The 27262-nt window shown below is 37.9% G+C and overlaps 2 protein-coding genes across 9 annotated transcripts in view; both read right to left on the bottom strand.

The window, feature by feature from the left end:
- The window catches only part of LOC143853464 (Early-responsive to dehydration stress protein (ERD4)), a 70695-nt gene extending 61595 nt beyond the window's left edge, over positions 1 to 9100 (bottom strand). For 4 of the 6 annotated variants that reach the window (XM_077363243.1, XM_077363245.1, XM_077363242.1 and 1 more), the window contains exons 1-2: positions 8778 to 9100; positions 2829 to 2975 (exon numbers count right to left, since the gene is read on the bottom strand). In XM_077363243.1, the coding sequence (XP_077219358.1) occupies positions 2829 to 2975; positions 8778 to 9058 (428 nt within the window). In that variant the 5' untranslated portion in view covers positions 9059 to 9100. The other 2 variants (XM_077363244.1, XM_077363241.1) reach the window with 2 other exon arrangements.
- Positions 9101 to 11285: 2185 nt separating this feature from the next.
- Positions 11286 to 26721, bottom strand: LOC143853321 (mitochondrial fission 1 protein A-like). Of its 3 annotated transcripts, none has more exons than XM_077363045.1 (6): positions 26674 to 26721; positions 26440 to 26538; positions 14180 to 14318; positions 13875 to 13996; positions 12368 to 12431; positions 11286 to 11525 (listed from the first exon to the last, which is right to left on the bottom strand). In XM_077363045.1, exons 2-6 carry the CDS (start codon positions 26530 to 26532, stop codon positions 11440 to 11442), a joined length of 504 nt encoding a protein of 167 aa, XP_077219160.1. In that variant the 5' UTR covers positions 26533 to 26538; positions 26674 to 26721; the 3' UTR covers positions 11286 to 11439. The 3 variants fall into 3 exon arrangements, with proteins under 3 accessions (XP_077219160.1, XP_077219161.1, XP_077219159.1); XM_077363046.1 differs by having other exon boundaries at positions 26669 to 26687; XM_077363044.1 differs by lacking the exon at positions 26674 to 26721 and having other exon boundaries at positions 26440 to 26662.
- Positions 26722 to 27262: the final 541 nt, after the last annotated feature.

Raw genomic sequence — 27262 nt, forward strand, 5'->3', positions numbered from 1 at the left:
TTTTGGGTGTGTTCGCTTAACATGATGGCAGGTTGTGTTTTCCTAAAGATCCAAATGAAGTTCATCGCATCACACACGCTCTGGGACTCAATTAGCTGACATTGGTCTGTCAGCCGAACCTAAACCTGTGCTCGAGAGATAGCTGTCCACACACCGATAAGGGATGTATGGATTCTCGATAAGAGAGGAGCCATGGCGGTCTCCCGAACCGCCTGGTGGGATTCCCTCCAGTGATTAAAAAGTGAGATCGACACTGGATCTTATCATCTCTCCAGCCTCGTTTTGTGCACTATTGGACAGCTCACCGGGTCCTCCACTTTCTCAATCGAAAATGGAAACTGACAAGATTAGTGTACTAAATGATTTCGATTATTATCTATGTTATTTCATAATTGATTGTCATTGATCGGATCGGATCGAGCACATAGGGTGCGGGCCTTCTTCTAATAATATAATATAAATACTCTTGTGGCTTGTTAAAATCAGAAGTCAAGCACAATGTAATCATACACATTTAAAGAAAATATCATCTCTTCTTAGTCTGTATGATGTGTTGTGCTTGTCTCCTGAATTAGGCAAGGCATTAATTTTTGCCATATCTTTTTTTTATGATTATAAGGTAGACGTGGCTAATGCAGAAATTTCACCATCTGAATCTCTTCTTATCGAATTCATCGATGAAGATCTCTTGCTAGGGTCAAAATTACAAAATAGGCCGTTATAAGTGAATTAGAACACATACACAGATTAATCACATCATGTTGAACTTTGGCTCCGTAGTAAACTTTCTCCCTTTGAAGGCATTAATAAAAATTGTATACATATCAAGAGATCTTACATGTAGCACTATCGTCATCGAAGGTTTTTGCAAAACCACTCAATAAGCCTTGAGCAAGATTCGACTCACATTGAAATTTTAGAACTTCATATCTTCAGTCCGCTTTCATATGATCGACCCCTTTACTTCCTACAATGCAGTGCTAGGACATTCATGGCTACATGAGCATGGAGGCACATCTTCATCCTTGCATCAGTGATTCAAATATGAGGCACCAATGGAGAAGTGCTAGGACGTCCATGGCTGCATGAGCATGGAGTCATATCTTCATCCTTGCATCGGTGCTTTAAATATGAGGTACCAATGGAGAAGTGCGATGAGTCTTTGCCGATACTAAGCCATTTACAGTAGTAGAATCATTCTACGAGGACGCTAGACTCAACATTAATAAACCTTCGACGCCTAATTATACATCGACAAGGGAAGCAAAAGGCAAAAATCTATACAAGGATCGCAAGACAAAGAAACGATATTCTTAAGATTGCTCCAAGGCATCTGCATGATCAAAGATTCAATCCATGACTTTTGCTAGAACAAAGCCCCAATTGAAGGAGTCAACTGAAATGAATACTCAAAAGCAATCCAAAGAATATGATGAAACGAAATTCATCTTCCAACAGAAGATTTTTAGATATATTCCAAAGGAGCAAATGAAAGAAGGAGATCTTATCTTCCCAGTATAAAGAGAATAAATTGAGGCTACTTTCAAGTATGCTACAGCCACAGAAGTTCGCAAAGCTCCCCGCAAGCAGAAGGCAAAGAAATTTCTTCATCCAGTGAAGTTTGTGCCCGCGTCTTCTATGTCGGTCCAAGATCAGGAAGTTGATTCCCACTTACCCATCTCCTTCTACAAACCGAAAGCCACCGACATGATGACCAAGATGGGGTACAACATGCATTCCAGCCATGGTCATAGTGATGGTAAATGCAAACCAACACCTTTCAAAGATCTGCTAATTACAGATCAGAAGAAGGCTTTGTACCATGAATAGAAGATCACTCCATCCAATAAGGGTCTTGCAGTATAATGTGCATGACCTCTTTACACAATGTTGAATTCATCAATTCACAAACCGCGCTGCCTCAACTAGAAGATGGTGGATAGGCTACCGTCGACGAGCTCAAGGAGATCAACCTTGGTATTGCTGAGGGCCCTCGACCCACATTCATTGGTGCTCATATGAGCCACAAAGAAAAACCACAACACAAAAGTTGTCACAGAACAGAGACGTTTTCACTTGAAACTACAAGGAGATGCCCGGTCTAATAGATCTTGTGTGTGGTATTGTACAACTTATGACATCACATAAAACTCTCCTCCTACAATCCAAAGCCTCTTCTAATAGATCTTGCAATGAGGATAAAGGATTTGAAGCTTGATTTTATGTGTTCTTGATAGACTGAGAAAATCTAAATCAAGGATCTAATACCATGTAGAAAATAACAGAAGAGGAAGTACGAAAACTTCATTGAATAGGGTGTACTGCCTAACCTTCTTATTGACTCTAGAGAAAATTACACATGAGAGATGAGGATTACGTATTTGAATTGCATGTGAAATGTGGTGCATATATTGAATTGCATATCACTAGGTGTTCGATGTTGTCAAATCATTATGGATGGTTGTCATGCTTATGTGATGGTTTCTAAGTGTATTTGTATTTAATCCAACATTCCCTGAAGTTTCATTTTAAAATTCTATCATTTGCAGATGTTTTCATACCAAATTTCCAACTGAAGCTGAAATGTTTTTGTTCCTGTTGTAACTAAAACCGAAATTTAAAACCTTGTGTGTGTGTGTGTGTGTGTGTGTGTGCGTGTGTACGCGCGCGTGTGTGTGTGAGTGTGAATATAAAATGTTAGTCTATCCAACTTTTGGTCGTTGACATACAAAAGTGCATCAGTTAACAATGATCTAATCTTTGGAAAAAAAAAGGACTGGAAGTAAACATAACTTACAGAGTCTAATACGTAGATAAGAAAGACTCACCTGTTAGAGCCTTTCCCAATATTAGAAATTGTAAAAGAATCCATAGAATGTGATAGTTTACTCCTAGATGGACCTTTTTCGCAGGTATAATTAACTGGAAGAAGAATCACCAGCCCAACTACTGAGCAAATCAAGAAAAATTTGATGCTGCAAAAATAAGCATTGATAATGTAAATGAATATGATGCAAGAATCACCAGTCCAACTACAGAGCAAATCAAGAAAAAATTGATGCTGTAAAAATAAGCATTGATAATGTAAATGAATATGATGAACACAATTAAAATAAATGATCAAATCTAACACTAGCGGTTTTGAGTTGAAGAAAATCCTTGTGTTGGGGTTTTGAGTTTGATTTGACTAATCAATTGAGATGCAATCATAAAAACCTTAGGAAAGACGGATTGGATCGAGAGGCGATGCTTATGCCTCTTCTTTATCGATAGGATTCCCATCATTTGCAGTCTCCGGCGTCATCTAATATAATAATAATAAGAAGAGAGATCTTTGTCTCCCTTGATTGACTCCCGCTTGGCGTATCCCTAAAAGGATTGTTCATGGAACTACTATAGAGATTATTCGGACCATATTTCCTAGTGCTGTGGGAAGAACAGGACTAGCTCTGCTAGTGCTTTAGTTATCCCTAAATGTTCCAGACACAATGAATCAAAAATCATTATTCTAGAGGCCAAAAAAGGACCAAAATGAATATAGAAATAAATAGCGACAGTAAAACAGATCATGTGTATAACTAAATGACAAGGCAAATAAGCAAAAGAGTAATTTGCCGATGCAATATAAACCATTGAAGTAACTCTGACTGCCAAAACATAGTTGCAAAACAGGATCGACATAGATGGAAGAGAAATAAGTCTCTGACAGAATGATAAATACACCCTGCGGGATTTAAACCTCATGCAGTATGGATCAGTCATTGTCTACCCACCTTAGTTATCAATTCAGTTCTGCTCCAAACAGAGCTCTAGATATATCTGTTCTAGAATAGGAAATAAAACTAAACAATCTGGTCAAAATTCTGGAACATTCTAGAACTTGTGTGGAATAGTGTGTTTCTGATATTCCGTACAGAACACCCTTCTACGTCCTGAACTGACCAAAAACATAGTGAACTTCATTTATGAAATTAGGGGCCTTTACAGTATTCCACCTGTCCTAATCAAATGAGAGGGTTAATATCCATTAGTCCCATATGATATAGGATTACTTTTTTCCCGAAAACCTTGTACTGAGGTCGAAGACAACCCGTTTTGGTTATTTTCTTAGTACTTTCTGTCAAAGTTTTCTACAACCATATTATTCCGAACTATTCTAAGCCTAGGAGCGTCTTTTCCAAAATGAACACCAAAACAGGTAAAATGTTCCAAACCAAGAAAAGAAAAGAACGCCGTTCGAAATGTAATTGACAGCTAAGCTATCCACTCTCTTTTTTATGATAGAGATGATAGTGAAACGAGGGTCGGGTTTGGTGTTATGCATTTATAGGCAGAACCATGCCTTTCCAAAAGGGTATAATATCGTTCGCATCACCTCTAACCCAATGTTTGACAAAAGAACGAAACACATCGAGGTCTACTGTTACTTTGTAAGAGAAAACGTGGAGTATAATATCATTACAGTTCTCTACGTCATAAGATAAAAACTGGAGTATAATATCATTACAGTTCCATATGTCAGATCAGAGGATCAGCTCCCTTACATTCTCACCAAAGTTATTCCTAAGAATTGGTACAAAGGATTATTGGCAAGCTAGACATATTCGACATTCATGGACTGTCCAGCTTGGGGGGATGGATAGGAGTTGAAAGATGCATTTTATTGTTTCTAATTTCAGCATTTGTTAGTGTAGCTTAAGTCAAGGTAGATTTTTCATTTTATAAGTGAATAAAATAAGGAAATTCCCCAGGATGAAACAAAACCCCTATTCCATGAACTCTCACTTTTGTTTGTTCCTTTGTTGCATGGATTCTTTGCCCACCTATGCCCAATCCATGTCGACATGTCTCCACATGCAAATAGGACATGGATTCACGTGGGACACACACAGTTTCTTGTCGTAGCCGTGTCCCACACGAATCCTTTTTTTTTCTCGGGCAAATCTGATTCATCGTTGTCTCTTTTAAAATGTGAATCCTGTATATTTTCCCTTTTAATGTGTTTTCTTCTTAACTTTTTTTTTATATGAAAACACAACCCGTACTTTTTTAATAAAACCATAGAGCCTCGACCCTCGAACATTGACCCCCTTCCTCATTCGACTCTCTCAATACAAAACTTGCCTCGACCCTCTACCCTTGAAATTTTCATGAATATATATAAATATATATATATATATATATATATATATATATATATGAGGAAAAGGATTGTACGCTCGAGCGTCCCAAGCTTATGGTACGCTCGAGTGCCCCAATCACATGGATCCCACATTTTTTGTGGTGATCCACAGCATTCATTTGCAAGGCCCTATCATAGATAGGGTGTGTACCAAAAATCAAGTCCATTGAATCATCCTAACCCCTCCAAAAGTGGAGGGCAAAAATGGGCAGATTTGTGGTCTGTCCATTTTGCCCTCCACAAATGGATGGGTTAGGATGATCCTATGGAGCTGATTTTTGGTACACACCCTATCTATGATAGGGCCTTTCAAACGAATGCTTTGGATCATCCTAACAAAGTGGGCCCATATATGATTGGGTACTCGAGCGTACCATAAGCTTGGTACACTCAAGCGTACAATCCTTTTATATATATATATATATATATATATATATATAGAGAGAGAGAGAGAGAGAGAGAAAGAGAGAGAGAGAGAGAGAGAAAAAACGGTTCCTACACATATGTGTAGAGGGTTCTCTACACACTAGCTTAAAATACAGTGGGGGCCCACATTGTTTGGGTGATCCAAGCCATCCATTTTAAAGGCCCTCACATAGATAGGGTGTCTACAAAAAATTAGATCCATAGGATCATCCCAACCCTGCGATTTGTGGAGGTAAAATGGATGTCTTTAAACCTTCACAAATTAGTCCATTTTTTGCCTCCACAGTTCGAATGGTTAGGATGATGATGATCCTATGGATCTGATTTTTTGTGGACACCCTATCTATGTGAGGACCTTAAAAATGAATGGTTTGGATCACCCAAATAATGTGGCCCCCACTGTATTTTAAGCTAGTGTGTAGATAACTTATCTACACATGTGTAGGAACCGTTTTCTCATATATATATATATATATATATATATATATATATATATATATAAATTTTTAATTTTGAAAATTTTATTTTATTTAAAACTACTGAATCCGAATCCTAGTTTTGGGGGTTTGCCGAATCCGACACCTCGAATCCGTGCCAGATCCCGACACAAATCCGAATCCATGAAACACTGGTTTGTTCCCTTCTCTCTCTTCTTTCTTCTTCACGCATCAAATCTCAGCACAAGACTTAATTCAACTAATGAATGGGACTACCACCACAAATAGAGGTTTTGATGCCCTGAACTCATTTTAAAGGAATCAAATGATCCAAGTCCCAAAATATCATAAAAATACTCTTTCAACCACTTTCGACGCCTAAATAGAAACCCTTTTGAATCGAACACATCTGAAGTTGACATCAGAATGTAATGAACTCGATTTTAAAGCTTGCAAGCTTCACCAAAAGAAGTCTAAAGTAACAAAAAAATCATCATGAGCTCTATTAGTATCATTCTCAATCTGAATGAGGCATTCAAAAGCATGCCTGAAGCAAGTATTACAGCACCATGCACTGAGAAATCACGAATCAAGGCAAAGAAATTTCTACAGAAATATCATAATCAATAAAGATTTAGCGAGTGCAACCAAGCAATCAAAGAATAATCAATAAATAATTTAAGAAATGAAACCAAGCAATTAAAGAATAATCAATAAAGAATTAAGAAATGCAGCCAAGCAATAAAGAATCTAGATATAATTCTAAAACCAATTCAAAATAATAAAAAAACAACCTTAATTAACTAACTCTAAACAAAAATAACCCCAAATATCTACAACATAACTTACCTAAATAACCCATGTAATGATTAAAAAAGAAAGCAAGGAAAAGAAAAACAAAAAAGCAGTTTTGAAAATGTAGAAGATACTGACAAATATAAGAAAAATAGAAAAACCAAGATATGCAGAACTTGAAACCAGGAAGAAAAATTAGCTTCCCCTTGCGGGAATAGCAACAATGCACAAATTTTGCATCCTCCCCATGATGCCCCACATACAAACATCACAACCCATTTCCATTGAGTGACATTGAATCCAAAAACAAGCACAAAAAAATTTTCATTCAATTCTTTTGTCATCAACAAAATCCACCCCCTCATCCGATAGTTTAATGCCCACATTTTCCTGGTGTTCTGTTTAAACTCCAATGATATCGTAAATTCTCTCATTCTAGGACTAATTTTCACACTGCCAGTGAAAAGAAAAAGGGGTGAAAACAGGGAGAAGAACACCAGCAAGGACTTCAGGAAAAAAAGAGGGTTTTTGCAAAAGAAGTCTTCTACTTCGCTTTATTTGCAAAAACACTCTTCTAGTTTGAAAATTTTCAAATAGTCATCACATTTGAGTGAATTTTGCAAATCCGATCATGCCATAAATTTTTAACCAAAATACCCATGATAGATTTTTTGACTCGTAAAAAGACCAGAATGTCCTTAGTGATGCTCGCTTTATGTTTTGATAGGGTGGGTCCCACCAACTAAAGTAGGGGTGCAACTCGGGTCGGGTTGAGGCCAACCTGAGGAACCCATTTTTCCAGCCCGACCCGACCCAACCCGATTTCCAACCCGACTGGACCCAACCCGACCCAACCCAATTTGTAATTTTCTCAACCCGACCCAACCCGATTTCACCATTTGTTTGATTTCTCCATTTTATTCTTGTATTTCCATCTCATCCTAGTCATTAGATGTTCCCCAGCAAGAGAGTTAATTAAGACAACTTTCACCAAGTTTTTTATTTCTTTCTAGATTTGAGTTATATAATGACAAAACAAACATAGAAGTAAAAATTTTATACATAATGGAATTGGAAATCGGGTTTCGGGTCGGGTCGCCCGACACCCCAACCCGACCCAACCCGATTTCCAATTCGGGTTGATTTTTCCCAACCCAACCCAACCCGATTTTAAAAAAAACCCAACCCAGCCCAACCCAAATTCGGGTTCAACCCGACCCAAGTTGCACCCCTAAAACTCAAACACATGCATTTTGGTGGAGCCACCATTTTCGCTTTGATGAGTAGGTCTCACGATATCCACCCAACCATGGGGGCATAGGTGGGGCCCACTATTTTAAATGTATTTGATGGGAGTGTCAATGTGTCTGGGTATTTTGGTCTTTTAACAAGGTAATTTCCGAGTATTCCCATGTAGACATTTTTGGTCCATCATTGTATGACCGGATTTGCAATAGGGTGCAACTCGGGCGGGTTCAACCCGGAAAAAAGTCGGGTTGGGTTGAGTTCGGGTCGGTTTCGGGTTGAGTTCGTGTCAGGTTCGGGTTGAGGGCTTGGTCAACCCGACCCGAGTGAACCCGACATTTTTAATATTTTTTTAATTTTTTAATTTTTTAAAGCTTAAAGTCTCAGGTTAGGTCGGGTTGAACTCGGGTCGGGTAGGGTTCGGGTTGGCAAAAAAGGGTTCCTCGGATCGGGTCGGGTTGAACCTCGTCGGATCGGGTTCAGGTTGAGCAAATGGTTGCTCGGGTCGGGTTCGGGTTGGCCTCAACCCAACCCAACCCAAGTTGCACCCCTCATAATTCACTCTTAATGTGATGACTCTATTTGCAAATTCCCAAACTAGAGTACTGTTTTTGTAAATTCATTTGCCAAAAAACCCAAAAACTTGAAAAAACAGAAAAAGAGGTGGAAGGAAAGAAAGAGAGAATTCGGACCCGAGTTTGAAGAGCCTGATGACTACGAGGGCATCAAGCCCAGAGTGTTGGAGGATTTCCTGCTCGGTAACAGAAAAAGCGCGCCGAATCCAAGAAACAGAAGGTAGGAACCTGGAGAGAGTAGTTTGTGGGAAGGAGATGTGGTGTTGTTTGGAGAGGTGACGAGGGTAGTAAACCACGGCATTTGAAGGCTGTTTTTTCAATATGGAGAATAGTGAGAGCACAACCAGAGCCAACCCTATGTTTATTCCGGCCGAAGCCAACAAACTCTCTGCGTTCATCTTCTTTTTCTTCTTCTTCTTCTTTGAGAGAGAGAGAGAGAGAGAGAGAGAGAGAGAGCGAGAGATTTAAATTTGAATGAGAGAGAGAGAGACGTTAGACGTAGTGGTGGCAGTTTTTATGCTACGTGGCTTACTTGCATGAGAACCACTAGGCAGAAAGTGGCTCTTATTGTGAATGAATAGCGAAAGGGGAATTTTGGGTCTCTAGAGGGGCATCGAGGGATATGAATGTAAAATCAAGACAGTTGATCTTTTAGAAGTACAACAATGTGGGGGTAGATCACGTGGTCTTGGTCACAACCTCTGAACGGGTATCTCGAGCGTAAGATAAGGACTAGGAAGATCAACGGTTTAGATTTTCTTGGCAAAAACCTAAACCGGGCCTATGGATCGAGGGCTTAGGATCATCCGATCAAGACATTATCAACGCAATCTGGATGGACATATGGTTTACCTAGTGTAACAGGAGAGGGAGAGATTTCAAATCAGTCGGTCCATCGGAGTGTCCTAGGTCCTACTTCAACTGGACACAATTAGTAGGGATGCAACTTGGTTCGGGTAGGGGTGGCAAAATTTGCCGAACCGGAACTGAACCGAAATTTTGGTTTCGGTTTGGGGATTAAACCGATCCGAAATCGAATATTTCCAATGATTATGAGTAAGGGGTGGAAAATTGGCAGAACCGAACCGAAAATTTCTGTTCCCAAACCGATTCAAATTTCGGTTCGGTTCGGTTTGGGGTTCAAACCGAACCATTGCCACCCCTAGGTTAGGGTTGAACTTTTGCTAAAAATTAATAGGATTTAACCCCAACCTGACCCAATTTTAAGGTAAAATCTCAACCTAAATTGCCAAAAATCAACGTGGATTTACATTGTGGCCCATCACATGGACGGTTTGGATCATCATGTAGTGTGGTCCATACAGTACCTTTTGAAAAATACGGGACTATAAGGGCTTACACCAGATAATTTAACTTGATTGAGTACTGACCATATACATTCAAATTTCCTTCGTTTGATATCCAAGTAATCAGGACTTGTTCGGCAAGAACCCTCATTATCCAGTTTTTTAAACAAACGAAAAACGTGGAAACATAAAACTGAGAATCACCCCGAGCTTCGGAAAACAGGCCAAAATAGGAAACAGAAGAATAAAGTTGCTTCTTTAACCATTCTCATGATTCACATTCTCAAAGCGAAAATCAATTCTTATTCTATAGTCATGATTCCAGAAAATCTTGTTTTCTAACCCATTGGTGAGAAACATTTTTTTCTAATTACGGTATTAATTTGTGAGCCTGTGGGATATCCATGATGAATTACTGATGAGAAGAAAGATGAACTGATGAATTAATGAGAGAAGAAAGACGAACTACTCTGATTCTTTTAATTAACAACAAATTACCAAAACCCGACCATCTGAAACAAGGGAGAGTTTGATGACTGCTTCTTGGCAATAAGCAATGAGCAATGAGCAATGAGGTCTCACAAGTTACAACTCTTTGACTACCAGACCTCAATCTATTTACTAAATGCCTATGTAAAGGTAAATAAACCCATTAATAACCATGGTTTTAAATTTCGACCGTAATCCAAAATTTCAGTGAGGATTTGGTGAGGACCGAAACCGTCCTCACGGACGAAATTTACCAAATTTCAGTCAAAATTTTGGAAATTTCCAGAATTTCGGCGAATTTTATTCTGTTACAGAATTCCGTACGGAATTGCCGAAATTTCGGTAATTTTGGTCAACATTTCGTCCAAAAAAAACGTTAGCTGTATGTAATTTCGGTTTCAGATAAGTGAAATTTTAGCCGAAACCAAAATTTATAACCATGTTAATAACTACAAATGAGCCATGAAGAAAAATGCAAAATAATAATAATAATAATAAAAAGAACTCTTCAATCTTGCCAGTAGATTACACATCTAACAAAGGGACTTGGGGATTTGAGAAACAGGAGCAACAGGTCAGGTTTGCCGAACTCCATCATTTTTTCATTTCTGTCATTCTCCCCACAGAAAAAATGACAGAAAGTCATGTGGCAGCATGAATGGTTGCCGAACTGTCCCATCCATTTAGGGGATCTGTAGCTTTTTATGAGCCATTTGAAAAAAAAATGTTTTACGTGATCCACAGAGCTTATTTATACATTCAAGAGGGAAGAGAAAGCTTACAAACTACAGAAAAGGCAGAAGCAAGCAATTCAAAAGGCAGAATGAAGAATCCAAAACAGCCCAACCTGGGGCACATATTATTGAGCATCTTCCACAACAAGAAAAATCTAAGTTCTACATAAAGCAAGCTAAAAACTCTGTATTTGAAGAAAAGGGGATGACATTCTGGAAATTTCAGTATTATTAACAAGACGGGTTCCATCATTTCTTACGCGCCAACGCAGCAGCTATCCCACCAGCCACAAGTCCTACAGCAGTTGCAGCAATGCCTATCCCAATCACACCATCTGCTTCCAACAATAAGTTAGTAGCTGCGGAGTACTAGGGAAAGGAATACCATCTGTTTCTAAGTAGAGAAAATGACCAATTTACTATTTAATAAAACTTGCTAAAAAAATCGCATAATGTCTAAACCTTCGCAAAATCAACTACCACCTCAGTAAAAGACAGTTATTTAGGATAATTGTACCCTTCTATGCATGTATGTATGCATGGAGTCAAAAAGTAAATGTTGGGTTCATTGGTTAGTGATTGAAAGCTTTCATCTGCTGGGCCGCACCACAGAAGGGTCATGTATGGAAAATCTCCCCTAAAACGAACAATACTAATCCTTCCATTTATTGTATTCTTAAAATTTTATTTTTTGAACTGTCTATTTTATATGCTACAATTTGAAGGATTTGGATCATTCAAATGGGATGTTACCTGAGGCATGGTTTATCGATGATGATGCCACTACTTATACATATACTGATGTATTTCAAGGCGTTTTAGTGTACACATCATATAATAGTTCTCTAAAAATTATTTACTTCCAGAAATATGGCTGAGAATTCCAAATTGAAAGGGTAAAATTGTCCTAAAATACTACCTGACAGTAGCTAATCTTTTGTGTGTTTTTGTAAAGAGTTTAAAATTAAAAGTTTTAGACATCAAGCATAAGCATTTTGTGCAAGTCCTTAAAAGTCGTTAGGTTTTGGTTATTTACCCTTCCAATAAAATGTTACTAGTAGCTGTCTCATTCTTGACATTTTGTTAGTGCAGGCTGTATTGTAATTAGAGTCAAAAGATAAAATTTAACCATGGAAAGGTATTGACTTTTGAAACAAGATAGAAATATAATCATTACCTTTAGCTATTTTATCTTCAACGACCTTCTTCAGTGACAGGGCCTGTCTCCAATCTGGTGCAATCTACAAAATCAATTCAATAAATGGATAAATCCCATTGCAGAGACTGCCTCCAATATTCATGCAGAATATTTTAATATTTTTTTCCTTACGGCCCTGTTTGGATTGCAAGAAAAACATTTTTTATAGAAAAAAAATTCTTGGGAGTTTATTTTCTTTCCTCAATTTAAAGGGAAATGATATGATTATAGTTGAAGGCCCTCCAAAATAAAAACTGAATATGGTAGGTTCCAGTTATTGTTTCCATGTCTAAAAAAGTAAGAAATTTTAGAAATATTTTTCCTTCCCAAAATTTTCCACAAAATTCATGGAATCCAAAGAGGGCCGAAGGATAGGACAATACTTAATATCTATGAAGCATGGGTACGGTACGAGGTGCAGGTACGACACGACATGGGTACGTGGGTACGTGATTTTCCAGGAAAAAAAAACGGGTGAGGGTACGTTCGGGTATGCCGAATATAATAATATATTTTAATATTTATTATATATTTATAAAAATAAAATAAAAATAATTGGAGAGCAATCAAATAACAATAACATCACAAAAATGGAAAATTCTAATATTACTCTTCATTTCATAAGTGATTAAGTTCCATATTTCATAACATGAGGCATCAATACATCATTCATTAGAAAAAAAAGTCTTTCGCCAGTGTGTTGACCAGTGCCTGACAAGATGAATAATTTTTAGAGACCAAATTATGAGATTTTTTATATCGGACTTTTAGGATTTAATAATGTTTGGACATGATAGATTTTATGAATTTTTAAAATTTGAAAAATGCCCCACCGTTTGGAAGTTACGAAAGTTAAAATTTTGACCCGACCCTTTTTCTTCGAATTTTGTACTAGAACAGGAGAGTTGACTTTTTTTCCTTTCAGATTTGGGTCTTGAAACTATTTTTAATAAATCCAAATGGGGGAATTTCCGTTATTTACATGTAAATCTTAAGTAAATGGACTATAAAATAGTAAAGACATTTACATGTAAGTATTAAGTACAGGACAGGAGAGAGAAGAAGCAGGAAGGATTTACACCAGATGACAGAAGCAGGATGTGTCGGGTACGCATGGGTGCGTACCCTAAACGCACCCGACACGCACGCAACAACCAAAATTGGGTTTTTTTTCTTTCTAAATATGGGTACGTACCCAGGGCGTACCCGAACGTACCCGCACCCCATACATGTCGAGTACGGGTACGGGAGCCCCGGGAGAGTACCCGTGCTTCCTAGCTTAATATACCCGATTCCTTCCACTCCCATGTGGGATCCAGAGGATCTCCAGTTGAAAATAATTATAGTACTCAACAACCACTTCCCATCCATATCATAGAAAACTCTCTTTCGTTTGTTTAGATGGTCTCCCTCATTTGATTGCTTTAGGAGGGAAGGTAAACTAAATTGGCTATTTATGATGGTAATGCACGAACAAAGATCAAACCTCCAAAGATCGTTCCACAAGCTGCCGACTCCTTGAATAGTCACCGCTTCTGTAATGTCCTACTGCCAGGAGATAGAGCTTCTCTCTCTTTTGCAGCGGGCTGTTAGAACTGTCCAAAGAAGCTACTTACACCAAATTTTTGTGTTAAAAAGATACGCCGGTTCATATATACATGAAGAAAAATAGAATTATGCAAATAAACCAGTTTGTTTCACATCAGGAGCTCTACCGAATAAAGGCAAGTCAGAACATCTAGCACATCGCAAAAGTCAATAAAGTATTATGTTAAAACTGCCAATATTTACCTTCAAGCATAGCTATCCCACGTTGCACATCTTCTGGTTGTCTTGAATGAACAAGAGCCCAAGATAACCTCATGATGCTCTCGTTTTTAATTTCATCAGAGACACCACTTCCGGCTTCTGCAAGTTCTCTCTCACAACCCTGCCAACAATTGTAGAGTTCAGAACACAAGCATACTCAGCAGAAACAATTCCATGTGTGCAAACATCTTGATAATAAAATAACTTCAACAAGTTTTTCTGTTTGAAATATAACAAGGATGTTAAAAGAATAAACAATAATAAAGAGGGTACGAGATGGCCCCAACCAAAAAAAAAGTAGAGACAAAAAGAACAGGGAAAAAACAAAAGGTAAAGGCCACACACAATCCTTTAGAACTCCATGCCAATCTCCCATAACAAAAGATTCTACAAAGCCATTAGCACTTCTAATGATATGCTTGGAATGCAGACTGACTTCCTTTCTCAAATTATCCCTAAGATGATGTTAGCTGACCCCAACAGGACAAGGTCAATATTGACTCTCAAGCAATGACACTTAAAAAATCGCCCTCAACCCAAAGAACACCGGACAAGGTTCCACTTCATGGAATTTGTAGTGTCACTAGGTCAAAAGATCACCTTGATGATCTCCCCATTGACATTCCTAAACGCCCTTCTGATGCCACATGATTTGGGTTTCTACAAGAAGTTCCATCAAAGATCTACCTTAGGGAGCTAAATAGGGCCTTACCACAGTCCTAGCATTTGTTGGAAGGCTAAAAGAAATAGGTCTCCATTTCTAAAGCAGGCTGACATTTGAGATGCCAACAAAAAAAAAAAAAAATTCCTTTCTATAAAGCACCTAAGAGATTATGAGAAATTCATGTCCATAAATAGTAAGTAAAGTGGATTAGAATCCTATCGAAGATCCTCCGATTCTTCTAATGCCAAATGGCCCAAAACACTGCAGAATGCATTACTCCGCAAAGGAGTTTACCTTTGCTTCCAAAAGCTATGAAAAGGTCCAAAAATTTTACCGAAAGAACCCAAGAGATATCAAAGCTTTTGAGGTCAGATGACCGAACCACTACAGTCACCTTGCAATGGATGATAATGTGATTAGTCATCGCATCTATGTCCCTACGCATCAACACGCATGGTAGTAAGTATAAAAGGTTTTTCTTCAAAACATCATGTGTTACCCAGCCCCCTCCAAGATGAAGTCTTCCAATGAAGAAGAAACGGGGGCAACACTAAACTATAGCAACAGTGAGAGAGGTGATCCCAAACTTAACGGAAGGTTTGAAGAGAGTTGGCAAAAAAAAGGCACCGTTGCAATCCCAGGTACACACTCCCTTATCATTTTTCAATAAAAGAAAGGTTTGAAGAGAGCTGGCAAAAAAAAAGGCACCGTTGCAATCCCAGGCGCACACTCCCTTATCATTTTTCAATAAAAGAAATGAAGACATACACTACGTACCAAAGAAACCACAATAAGCACTCAGACTCTACATCTTTAAGATTGCCGCCCCCTCCCCACAAAGATGCTATTGTAACCAGGGGTTTTAAATTTTGATTTTGGTCGGCATGAAAATGGAAACGTTTCAGTTTCAGTTGGAAATTTTGGTGGAAATCTTGTAAAATTGCGGAAACGTATGGAAATATATGCAAATGATAGACATGTGTTGCCTCATACGTCTAATAATTTAGTATATGCCTCATTTGACATGTAATTCATATAAATATATATAAATAATATAGACACCACATTTCACGTGCAATTCATATAAATATAATTACATAGCACATACTGGTATGGTATACCAATAATACACTTGCAATTTTGGTTTCGCTATGCGTTTGAAATTCTATATGCATTCTGGCGGGTATGAAAACAGAAACATTTCGGTTGTTATGTGTCGATTTTGGTAAAAATTTGAAACTATACTTGTAACATCCTAAATACTTCCCCACTACTACTTAACAATCCTAAAGAGAATAAAAAATGCATGGCACAAAGGAAATTCACCGAACAAAGATCCCCCCAAAATCCATTGCTTCTTTAAAACATCATGTGTTTAAGCTATCTATTGTCATCGAAGATAGGGTCTCTACATGAAGAAGTAAGGCACCACAAACTATATAAATGGGGGAGTTGGTCAACACAATTGACAACGAAAAGAAACTTGACCAAAAGGAAACACTAGGTATCAAACACCCATACTCCTTTATCCAACAATCCTAAAGAGACTAAAAAATCCAGAGCACAAAGGCAAACTTAATGTCTCATTAAAACATCATGAGTTTAAGCCACCTATCATCGTCCATGAGAGGGGGTCATCACGTGAGGCACTACGCCACAACAAACTATAGCAACAGAGGAGTTGGGCAACACACTCGACAACGAAAAAAAACTTGACCAAAAGGACGCACTTGGCATCCCAAACCCATACTTCTAGAGAACCATTCCCCAAACCCACCCTCTATCCACTACTGTAAACAATCCTTGATAGTAACTACCTGTTACCACCAACCCTATAAGAGCCTCAGAAAAGCACGAGACAAAGGCAACTGACCAATACAAAATCAACCAAAACCTAATGCACCACCCCCACCCCCTCCCTTGACACACGCACACACAAAAGAAAATGGGAGGAAAAAAAAAAGAAAAAAGGCCAACCCCCAAGCCCCAAACATGATCCCTTCCCTCTACACAACCAAAACAAAAAAAAAGGAAAAAAATGCCAAGCCCTAAACTCCAAACATGATCCCTTCCCTCTAAAAGGTAATGTAGACACCAACAAATTGACTACCATGCAAACCCATAAGCTCTAAGACACTAGGTACCTTTCCATCACTCGTAACCCAGCCTGTATTTGTCCATAAAGATATTCCCTTATGTTAAAGTATAAAACATTAAATAACGCCTTCTCAAACAGCTTAAGCTTTTGGAGTTACTGGTAGTTTCATATGGTATCAGAGCATTGCTCTGGGTTCAAACCTCCTTGATAGTAAAAGTAAAAGTCCACATGAAATGGCCAGCCCAAAAAGTGGGGTGACATGTGCCACATGTAGGCCAACCCTAAAAAGAGGGGCCACACGTGAGGGGGAGTGTTAAAGTATAAAAGATTAAATAATGCCTTCTCCAACAGCTTAAACTTTTGGAGTTGCTGGTAGTTTCACACCCTATAAAGTATCTATCTTCCCCCTTCTCCATACCCATTTACCTAAAAGTGTTTAGCTTTGTAACCTAATGTTGTCCAAACAAAGGCCCCTCTAATTATTTTAGGTCACTTCTTTTTTTTCAACCAAAAAAAAAGCTCAACCAAGAAGGTTTACATATGTCCTTCCAGTCAATGAAGTGTTTGGTTTTTTCTTCTTTTTTCTTGTCAACTTCAATTTCATTAAAGAAAACTGGTAAGCTCACCAGGGCTAACAAAGGCAAGAAACAAGAGAAATAAGGAAAAGAATAAAAGCGAAAGCGGAAAAAGAGAATAAGGTTGCAATTTAAGCATCCCATGCCAAATCATCAAACAATCACAAGAAACACCATAATTAGCCAATGAGTCGGCCATATTGTTGTCCTCCGTATTAATACAAAAAATAAAGCACTCAATGTACGAAAGATGTCCAACATCTCCCTAGAGTAGTGATTGAATCTCCAAGGAGAGGAGAGGAGAGGTACGCCATACAATGGTGTTGTGAGACTGGCCTTCAGCACCAATCCTAGAAGCACACTTGATACCACTCCAGAAAGCTAAAACCTCCGCTGCCTCCACATCAATAGCACTGTAAGGAACCTAGCAAAGGATAAAATATTTCTGCTATTAGAACGTCAGAGAAGACCCACCAATCCCCGCCTTGTAGATAGTAGTGTCATTCCTGCGAAGGAGCTTACTACTGCCACTGAAGTTAAATTTAATGAAGGGGGCTATCCACACCTCAGAAGGCACAATTGGTGTGTGTGTGTGTGTGTGTGTGTGTGTGTGTGTGTGTGTGTGTGTGTGTGTGTGTGTGTGTGTGTGTGTGTGTGTGTGTGTGAGTGTGTGTGTGTGTGTGTGTGTGTGTGTGTGTGTGTGTGTTGGGGGGATTTTCATAAAATCAGCACTTTTCAAAATCCAGAAAACAGACAGGATTCTAGGATTCCTCCTTGGGGTGGTTGTGTGTGGGTGTTGGGAGGTGGTGGAAGGGCGGGGCGGGACGGGGGGGGGGGGACCCTGCTCTAACTGAAATCCGATTATTGATGATGTCCTGAATAGATAATGTTTGAGAACGGAGAACCAATTTCGACTTTGAGAAGTGTTTACAAGCTTCAACAATAACAGAACTAATTATTTTGCAATCGAGATAGATTAATTATTGAAGCCATTTCAAAAAATATTATTGAAAATGCGATCATTTCTATCCTTCCAGATAATCCACAAAGTAGATGGCAAAAGGATTCTCCAATCATTTTTATCCTTCAAGGTAATCCACGAAGTAGATGGGAAATGATCTCTCCATAAGCATTCAAGGCTCTTAATATCCATAGGTTTATGCCACTAAAACCAAAAAGATTTCATAGATGATAGCTCAGACATGTATGGGGACATATTAAAAAGATCAACAAAGTAACACCAAGTTTGCAAAGCCCAAGGAAATTGGACATAGGGAGAGTCCAACTGAAATCCTCAGTCCACAAACTCGAGAATCACAGATATTTCGTTTCACAAGTTTATCTCAGTTAGGATCTTATCATGGATAATGCACCGTAAGAACATTGTAGCTCTGGGCGAAGCAAGAGAGATCCAAATATTAGAAAATCTGGGGCCAGATCGAAAAATATAGTATGAAGTGATAGAAAACATCCCACTATGTTCAAAGGTCCATATAATTCAACTCCTCATCATAAATCGAAGAAACATAATGGGCACTTAGACCCTAAGAGACATGTCATCATGAAGGAGCAAGACGATAACCCGACGAGGAGCCACTCAATTTTCTTGTTACCTTCTTCCCTCCATTGCATAGAAGCCTCTAACAACCTACCCGCTATTTCAACTGAGGGACATAAAATACACAACTGCGTCAACAAGGAAAGGCTTGAAGAGGGTGATTCTAATTGCAATAGACAGGTAATTCTTTTGGCAAAACAACCTCTTTTCCAATTTCTACAGCTAGAATCCAGAACACTTACGATAGATTACCTAGGCCAAATGGACCCCAGTTAAATATTAGGAGAACATCTGCAAAGAAGTATCAACACCAATAATTACACCCACAATCGATCCCGTCCCTCAATGCACTCCAACGCATTGTTTCTATCTATAATTTGTGGAAACTGACATGAGTATCGCGTGTCAACACTGACACAGAGTGTCGGACACGGCAAACCCCCATAATCTAGAAACAGGGACACGATAAAATAGAAAGTATATATAATCATAATTTGTCAACATGGATTCGTGTGTCGAGTTACGACACGGATATGAGTTGTCTGACATGGCAACATCTGAAAATCTAGAAATGTGACACGTACATACACATAAAATTATTGACTACAACACAAATATGTGCCCACTCGCCCACATTAATTCTATCAACACATTTAAAAGTGTCCAAAGGAGTGTCGACATGTGTGAACACATGTGTCCTGCCAAATCATAGGTTTCTGTCCATTATCATAACAAATTGCAAACTAATTATTAATTAGGTTGCAATGAGTGACCATTTGTGACTTTAAGAATGTGTTTCCTTTCACACAAATTTCATAATAAATCTCTATAAACAGTTGATAATATCCAAATTAATTTGTATTATATTTCTGCTAAACGTTTCTTGGATGCTCAAAATCATATCATGTGCAACCACATAATTAGCACAACTGGATCAGGTAGGATCTATTTTGACTCTTTTGAATCAAACCCATCCTTCTCCTCCCACTTACAAATCCTCCTCTTCGTATTCGTTGTCATCCTCCACGGCTTCAATCTACGGACTGCAATCCACCTCTTCTTCGGTGTCCTCAACTTAGCCTCACTGCCACCACCGCCGTTTTTCAGCAAATATGTGAAAACATCCATAGCCGTCCCCCACATCCTCAGCCCTCTTTGCCACTCGCCACACCTTGGCTACAAAGAAGAAAGCAATGTCTGAGTAACAAATGTCCAATAAGTCTCCTCCTGACCGAAATCTGTCTCTTCTTCCTGGACGAAATCCACATCCACATCCTTAGTCGGTCGCATTATCACGGTTGTCAACGTCTCCCCGAGGGAGAAATTCGTGTATGCCAAAACCGCATTCTCTCGTTGTCTTCACCTTTCCCTTTCATTATCCTCCCGAGCAAAATTTGTTGATACCAAAATGCAAGACACTGATAGCGGAGTGATGGCGGCAAGAATGAGATGATGAAGAGGTGGAGCGGGAATTGTAATGAGAGGATAGTGGCACGGGATTAGGATTCGATTTCCCCAACTTTTTACCCAAGCAAACTTATATCTCCGCTAATAGTATCAGATTGCGATTACAATGATGTCATGCGTATTGGTGGGTTAATGTCTATGATTTGTGGAGCCTAGGGTTTGCATTACAAGAGTGTCAGAAACGGCAAACCCCAAAATTTAAAAATGGAGACACAACTAAAATAGAAAGATATATAATCATGAATTCATGATTTGTGGATACAGATTCGTGTGTCAAGTTTCAGTACGGATGCGAGGTGTCTAACATGACAACCCCTAAAATTTTAGAAACGGTGACATGCCCATACACATACATACATACATATAAAATTAATGATTATTATCATAATTTGCAGCAATATAAATACATGAGATAATCAAATAACAATCCATTCAACAATTTATTCCAGTTCTCTTCAGTCTCCAATATGTAGTCAGAAAGGGAGACCAATAAGATACAATGAATATAATATTGGAATAGGAGTTTGTTTAGGGTTTCATGTTTTGGGGAGGAGATATAACAACATCTATTAGAGAAAAGAGTTAAAAGAGGAGTTAATAATAAACGAGGTAAACACAATATTCAATAATAAAACCAAATGTAACATTGGTACAAAAACGTGTCGACATGCCCATGTTAATTCTAACACCTAGTAGTAAGTGTCAACATGTGTCGGCAATAAATTCAAAGTGTCGGCTGAATCATAGATTATTGCGATCTGATTAGATTGAAATAGGCTACAATTCGACATGTAAACATGCACTAATTTGATAGGATTAATAGTTTAATGGTATTGTTTTCATTTCAAGAAAAATAAATATATTATAAACTATGATTTGGCCGACACTTCGAATTTATTGCCGACTCATGAGTCCTGCCGTGTCCGACACGACACGCGTGTCCACACGTGTCGACACTCCTTTGGACACTTTTACTTGTATTACTGCAAGTGCTAGACTTGATGTGGATGTGTGGACATGTTTTTGTTCTGTGTCGAGTGTGACATTCTGTTTTTTTTATTGAATATTGTGTTTACCTCATTTAGACAACTTGTATCCATGTCGAAACTGGACACAGGAATCCATATCCACAAATTATGATTACATATACTTTCTATTTTAGCCGTGTCCCCGTTTCTAAAGTTTGGGGGTTTGCCGTGTCCACAAATCATAGATTATAAATAATCATTTGACTTTTATGGAGATTCCTTTTCTTCTGTTTCTTTCACATGAACAAGTGGCTAGATCTACAAGAACAAGGATCCCCCTTCCTAACTATTCTCAAGAGGAAGAAGCTTGCACGTCGAGATCGAGAGGGGGGGGGGAGATAGAGATCGAAAAGGAGCAATTTGAACAAGTCTTACCCGTTTTATAAATAATTGACATTCCGGATTGTTTCAGGATTATATCGAACATACACTGTGCAAGCCAACAACATCTTTTGATTAAGAATTTAACCCTAATTAATCTCTATTAAAATAGTTTCTAGCTGTTTATAGCAATTTTTTCTGCAATGAAGTGCACCCTAAACTTGGTGGCTGCCTCAAACAATCTTAACAAAATTCGAAGGTTATAAATGTGTTCCAACCTTTGATTGCCAAAAATCAAGACAACACGCCACCTTTCATTGCTAAGAACAAGACAATGCGCACAATAAGGGAGATAGAATGAAGAGGGCTCCCAAGTCCCAACCATAAAACCCTTCAATTGAGCTACTTTTACGTAATAACTAACGAGGAAGAATTAAAGCTTGCCAAGTAATATGAATAGGGAAAAGGGAAGAGAGGATCTAGCGTAAATCCCCTCAAACTATTAAAAAACCATTATTCATCTATAAGGATCAAAAAACTTGTAAATGAGATGAACATGTGAATCCATTTTCAGGATCTCTAACCAACCATTCTCAATAAGATGTGGCCGATGAACTACCAATCCACACTTGTATCTACCTTTACGATTGTTTAGAATAGATCCATCATTGGCGCTTAGGGCACATCAAGAATTAGCACCCCATCAACAAAAGCTCCTAGGGAAGACGAGATAATATCTCAGGAACTGCATCCAAACTAAGAGAGTCTTTTCCACAATTTTATTTAAGCTAGAGATAGACTAATATAATGGGAGTCCTTGACTTCCTCATGACAAAATTAGCCATAAGCCTTCTGTTAAAGCAACCATGTCCATAGTACTCAACCGAAACCTCCAACTCCCCCTCTGGAAAATACAAATACTCTTGATAGAAAGCCATAGTGAAACTGCCCAAACCCAGACTTTGTCCTCTACATACTTAAAAGTGCATTCCCCACTTTAAATTTTAATCAAGTTCTTTCCAAGGACAGTCTTTCTAGCAAACTCGAAGACCGAGCCATCAAGCTTGAGTCTCCACAAAATTACAAACCCAGTACTTGTCCTCTCCATACTTAAAAGTGCATCCCTCACTTCTACTCAAGTTCTCCACAAGATAACAAACACAGTATTTGTCCTCTCCATACTTAAATGTGCATCCCTCACTTTTACTCAAGTTCTTGTCAAAGACAAAGTCTTTCTAGCAAACTCGACGACCAAGCCATCAAGCATGAATCATTTGAGTCTGCACAAAACAACTTAAGGACTCTTGCAGAAATTCACAACATCTTCAACTTCATTTACTTCCACCAAGTGGTTCCCATCCTTGATGAAGAGGATAAAGGTTGTTGAAGTTATACATAACCATGAATGAAAGAAATAATTACATATTTTGGCATGTTAATAATACATTTTAGGGACATTTTTAACACATTTAGCATATATGTCAAGTATGTTTTCCTGTAACATTTGCAGTAGGTTACACACATTACAACATAAACCAATACATGTGTAAATTAAGAACTACACTGATGTAGTACTATAACATAAAAGAAGGAACAAAATGGAATAATTTATCAAAAACTAAGTTAACATTAGTACATTGAGATTGATGACTTCAGCCAATCAAGTGAAATAGAACAGTTCAGATGCTCATAAAATCTACCTAAGCAACTGATAAACAGATCATAGAATATATAAAACAGCAAAGGCATTCAGACCAATGAGAAGCAAGACCACTTTCACAAATCACAAGGACCTTTTTCCCAAATCAAAAGCATTATCCTACCCACTGACTCACTTTCATTTAGACTCTCAATCATACTCTACAGTCTACTTACATTTATATAAAAAATGAACATATGGCCACTAAAGTTTTGCAACTATTGGACAAAAAAAAATCGAAAAGAAAACGGCAAAAGTTTGCCCAATCAAATAACGAGCACACGGTTTTGGCTTTAACCACTGCAAAATACTAACAGTTATACAAAAATGACAAAACATAAGAAACCATTTAAGACTTCCATTATAGATATCAAAATTAAGTTTCTAAAATGCATGTCAATAATGTACTGCTTTAAATAAAATAACATTTTGAAGGAGGTAAAAAAGAACTGAAGTTCTCCACCTAAACTAGAGTCATCATATACCCTGTTAAGAAAATGCTGACCTCCATATACAAAAGATTGACCGTTGAGTTAATGTCACAATAGAGCTTGGAGTGTCATAACACATGTATCTAAAATAGATAAATTCCAAAGAAGACCTCTCCAGCCTCCTTGACAGCAGCCAATTCGCACACAAACTATGACAGTTACCTAGTACAGTAGGGCATCTAGCTCATATTTTAAAAATCAGCAACACACAAAACGGTTTGAAACAAGCGTTTAAGAAAAATAGTTATTTGAAATACTGCGATAAGGATACCTCTTCAGTCAAACACCAATCATAGGGCAAAACAAAAGATTGAAAGGTCAGGCGGAATAGCATGGAAACCAAGGGTTTGAAATGTGCCTTTTCAGAAATATAGGGCAAAGTGCACACAGTCCATAAGAGGAATCGAATACAGTTCTGGGTTAGAAGACTTCTTCAGAGGCTTGGAGGTTAGCAGGCATTAATGAAATATTTGTTTTTTGTAATTTTAATTCTTTTCTTTTGTCATATGCCTCTTAGAGCTTAGCAGACAATCTTGCCAAGGAGGAGGCAATAGGGCATCTTTGTATGTGGGGCAATCTCTGCCCCACTTTCATTGTAGCCTTCTCTTTGTTTTATAAAGTTTTATATGCTGCCTAGGAAAAAAAGGAATCAATACAACTGGACATTCAAGTTCAACACGAGACAAACACTCATACGCCAATTGAGCTGCCTAAAAAGAATATTGAAGGTTTCTTTAGGAGATAAGTGGAAGTTTTTATAAAGAAAAATGTTGAAACTATTGCACTATCATTTTCTGTATTTTAAATGAAACGAATGTCTTTCTCTTTATGCCTTTTCTATATTTTGAAATAAATTCTAAAGCCATTTTACTTGAATTCATATTGTAAGGTTAGCTTTGTTAAAGAATCTGATGTTGATAATGTTGGAGTCTAATCTTCTAAATAGAGAGGGGATATCTACAATGAAGAGATGATAAATGCAGATTTCATTCACTACTCTGGAGTTTAACCAAAAGATTAATGTGGCAAGTTTCTACTGAGTCTGGAGTTTTTGATTGACACACGTGGGCATAAAGATTATTGACTAGAGAGAGTCAATGATTGATCAGGAAGATTATAAAGAAAGGGTTTCTAGAAACAATTCATTAAAAATATATGACATTTTACATTATTATTTAACATAATATTTTTTTTTTGAAATAGTTTATTTAACATAATATTGTATACACAATCACAGTGGGTTTTTAATAAAACCCTATAAGTCACCACCAACATGAAAATTTCTGTTGCTTTGTAGAAATAATATTAGCAGGCATTAAAAATAGGGAAATGAAATCAGCACTGCAATGTTTTGATAATTCCGCAAAAGCTTCTTGTCTTTTAGTATTTAAAGGGCTGTCCAAAGGGTTATTACAGTCCCCAAAAGCTCTGAAAAGCCAATTAAAAAAGCAAAGACAAGCTAGGACCATGGAAACATCAAAACATGACAGTGCTGATAGCATTTCCCTAAAAATATTAGAAATTTCGGTAAAGGTGCCAAAAGAATTTCTACTGCAAAGGAACATATGCAACTGAAGGATTATTTCACACATTAAAAACAAATTTTGGGTTTTGAAGGGGTTTGGTGTATGCAGGAATTACTCTCAGCAATGTAGACAGAAGTATCACCAGAGGCTCCTCCAAAGGGTTGCAATTTTTATTAAATCTCTAAGTAGCTGAGGAACAATGTGGTGGAGTGCAATAGATGTAGAACTTTTTAGCTTTGTGGAACAACTCATACTTAGAAAGTGAGTCTGGATTGGTGGACTCAATAAAGAAACTCCATGGAGATTCCTAATTAAAATCTTTGAGAGAATCAATTCTAACTAAGTCTAAGGGAGATTGCCCAATAGTTTTAGAATCCTGGTTATACATTTTTTTTGGTTCCTGATCATACATGTCTGATATATAGAGTCAATTTACCTATAATATCTAATTGTTTTTTAATAAAATACCACTTGGTCGAAAAAAGAAGAAGAAAAAGGGGGCGGGGCTTCATCAAAAAATACAAGAGATATATTGATATGTAAATTAAAATCTAAAACACAAAATTAACCTACTGATAACGGGATTCATCAAACAATACAACGGTATGGACATATCCAGAATTCCAACTACACAATCAATAGGATCAAATGAGAGTATATTAAACTTAAATCAGAAAAAGGACAAAAGAAGATAAAATTCCATCATAGAAACCCTAATTCCTTTGAACCAGAATTCATTGAAAACCATCAAATAAAAAATAACAAAAAAAATAAAAATAAATGGGAGAAGGGAGAAATCAAGAGAGAGAACTTACAGCGATGACATCGCGATCGCACCAGGGGATATGATCTCCGCCGCTGAAGAAGGCCCCGACAGAATCGAAGAATTTGCCGATCTTAGCGTCCATGACTTCCTGCAAATGAAGAAACAAGGATTCGGGGTTTATGATCCTAGGGTTTTAGCTTTTCAAAATGCTAAAAAGACTAGAGAAGGAATTAGTATCGGATAAGTAATAAGCATTGGGGGAAGAGAAAGTGTCACACTCAGCTCAAGTCTTTGTTCTTAAGTTATCGAACTATACCCATAAAAAAAAAAAAAAAAGGGTTATCGAACAAAAATGACTCTTCAAATTAGGCAATTCCACCATCTCTCTTTTTTTTTATATTTTATGACATAGGGTATGCCACGCCAATTTTTAGGGCGGGACTAATCCTTACGGATGCGCGCAATCACCCCCGTAAACCCTGCACATTGGGTAAGCTTGGGAATTCGAACTCACGTCACTAGGGAGCAAACCCATGACTTTAAGCCAAAGAGTCACACATGTACGGGTTCAATTCCACGCATATGTTAAGAAGACAAAAGCACACTTTTGCTTAGTGCCATGTAATAGGAAAGCTCTGTTTGGATGCATATAGTTACCGCGTAGATTAGTGGTATGATTAGTCAAATGGGAGGAGACAAACATTTGTAATGTTTGATCTACTTAGGATTTACCTGGTAGAAGAGTGATGAGTAGTGTTTGGTTGCCAATCTCATAAGAGTAATGGGAGGGGGTGTCATTACCAATATATAGAAAGAGAAGAGGGGGAGAGGGAAGAGAGAGAAAAAGCAATGCTATATGAAAATTTTGCCCC

Source organism: Tasmannia lanceolata, unplaced genomic scaffold (genome assembly GCF_043159265.1).
Source record: "Tasmannia lanceolata isolate RefF3 unplaced genomic scaffold, GAP_Taslan_0.1 ptg000019l, whole genome shotgun sequence".
NCBI classification, from domain to species: Eukaryota; Viridiplantae; Streptophyta; class Magnoliopsida; order Canellales; family Winteraceae; genus Tasmannia; species Tasmannia lanceolata.

Excerpts from the sequence above, each read along its gene's own strand:
- LOC143853321 (XM_077363045.1), bottom strand. The coding sequence starts at position 26,532 with ATGGACGCTAAGATCGGCAAATTCTTCGATTCTGTCGGGGCCTTCTTC. Across the intron at positions 14,319-26,439 it reads GCGATCGCGATGTCATCGCT|GGTTGTGAGAGAGAACTTGC; the intron begins GTAAGTTCTCTC and ends AATTGTTGGCAG. Across the intron at positions 11,526-12,367 it reads TGAAGATAAAATAGCTAAAG|ATGGTGTGATTGGGATAGGC; the intron begins GTAATGATTATA and ends TGTTGGAAGCAG.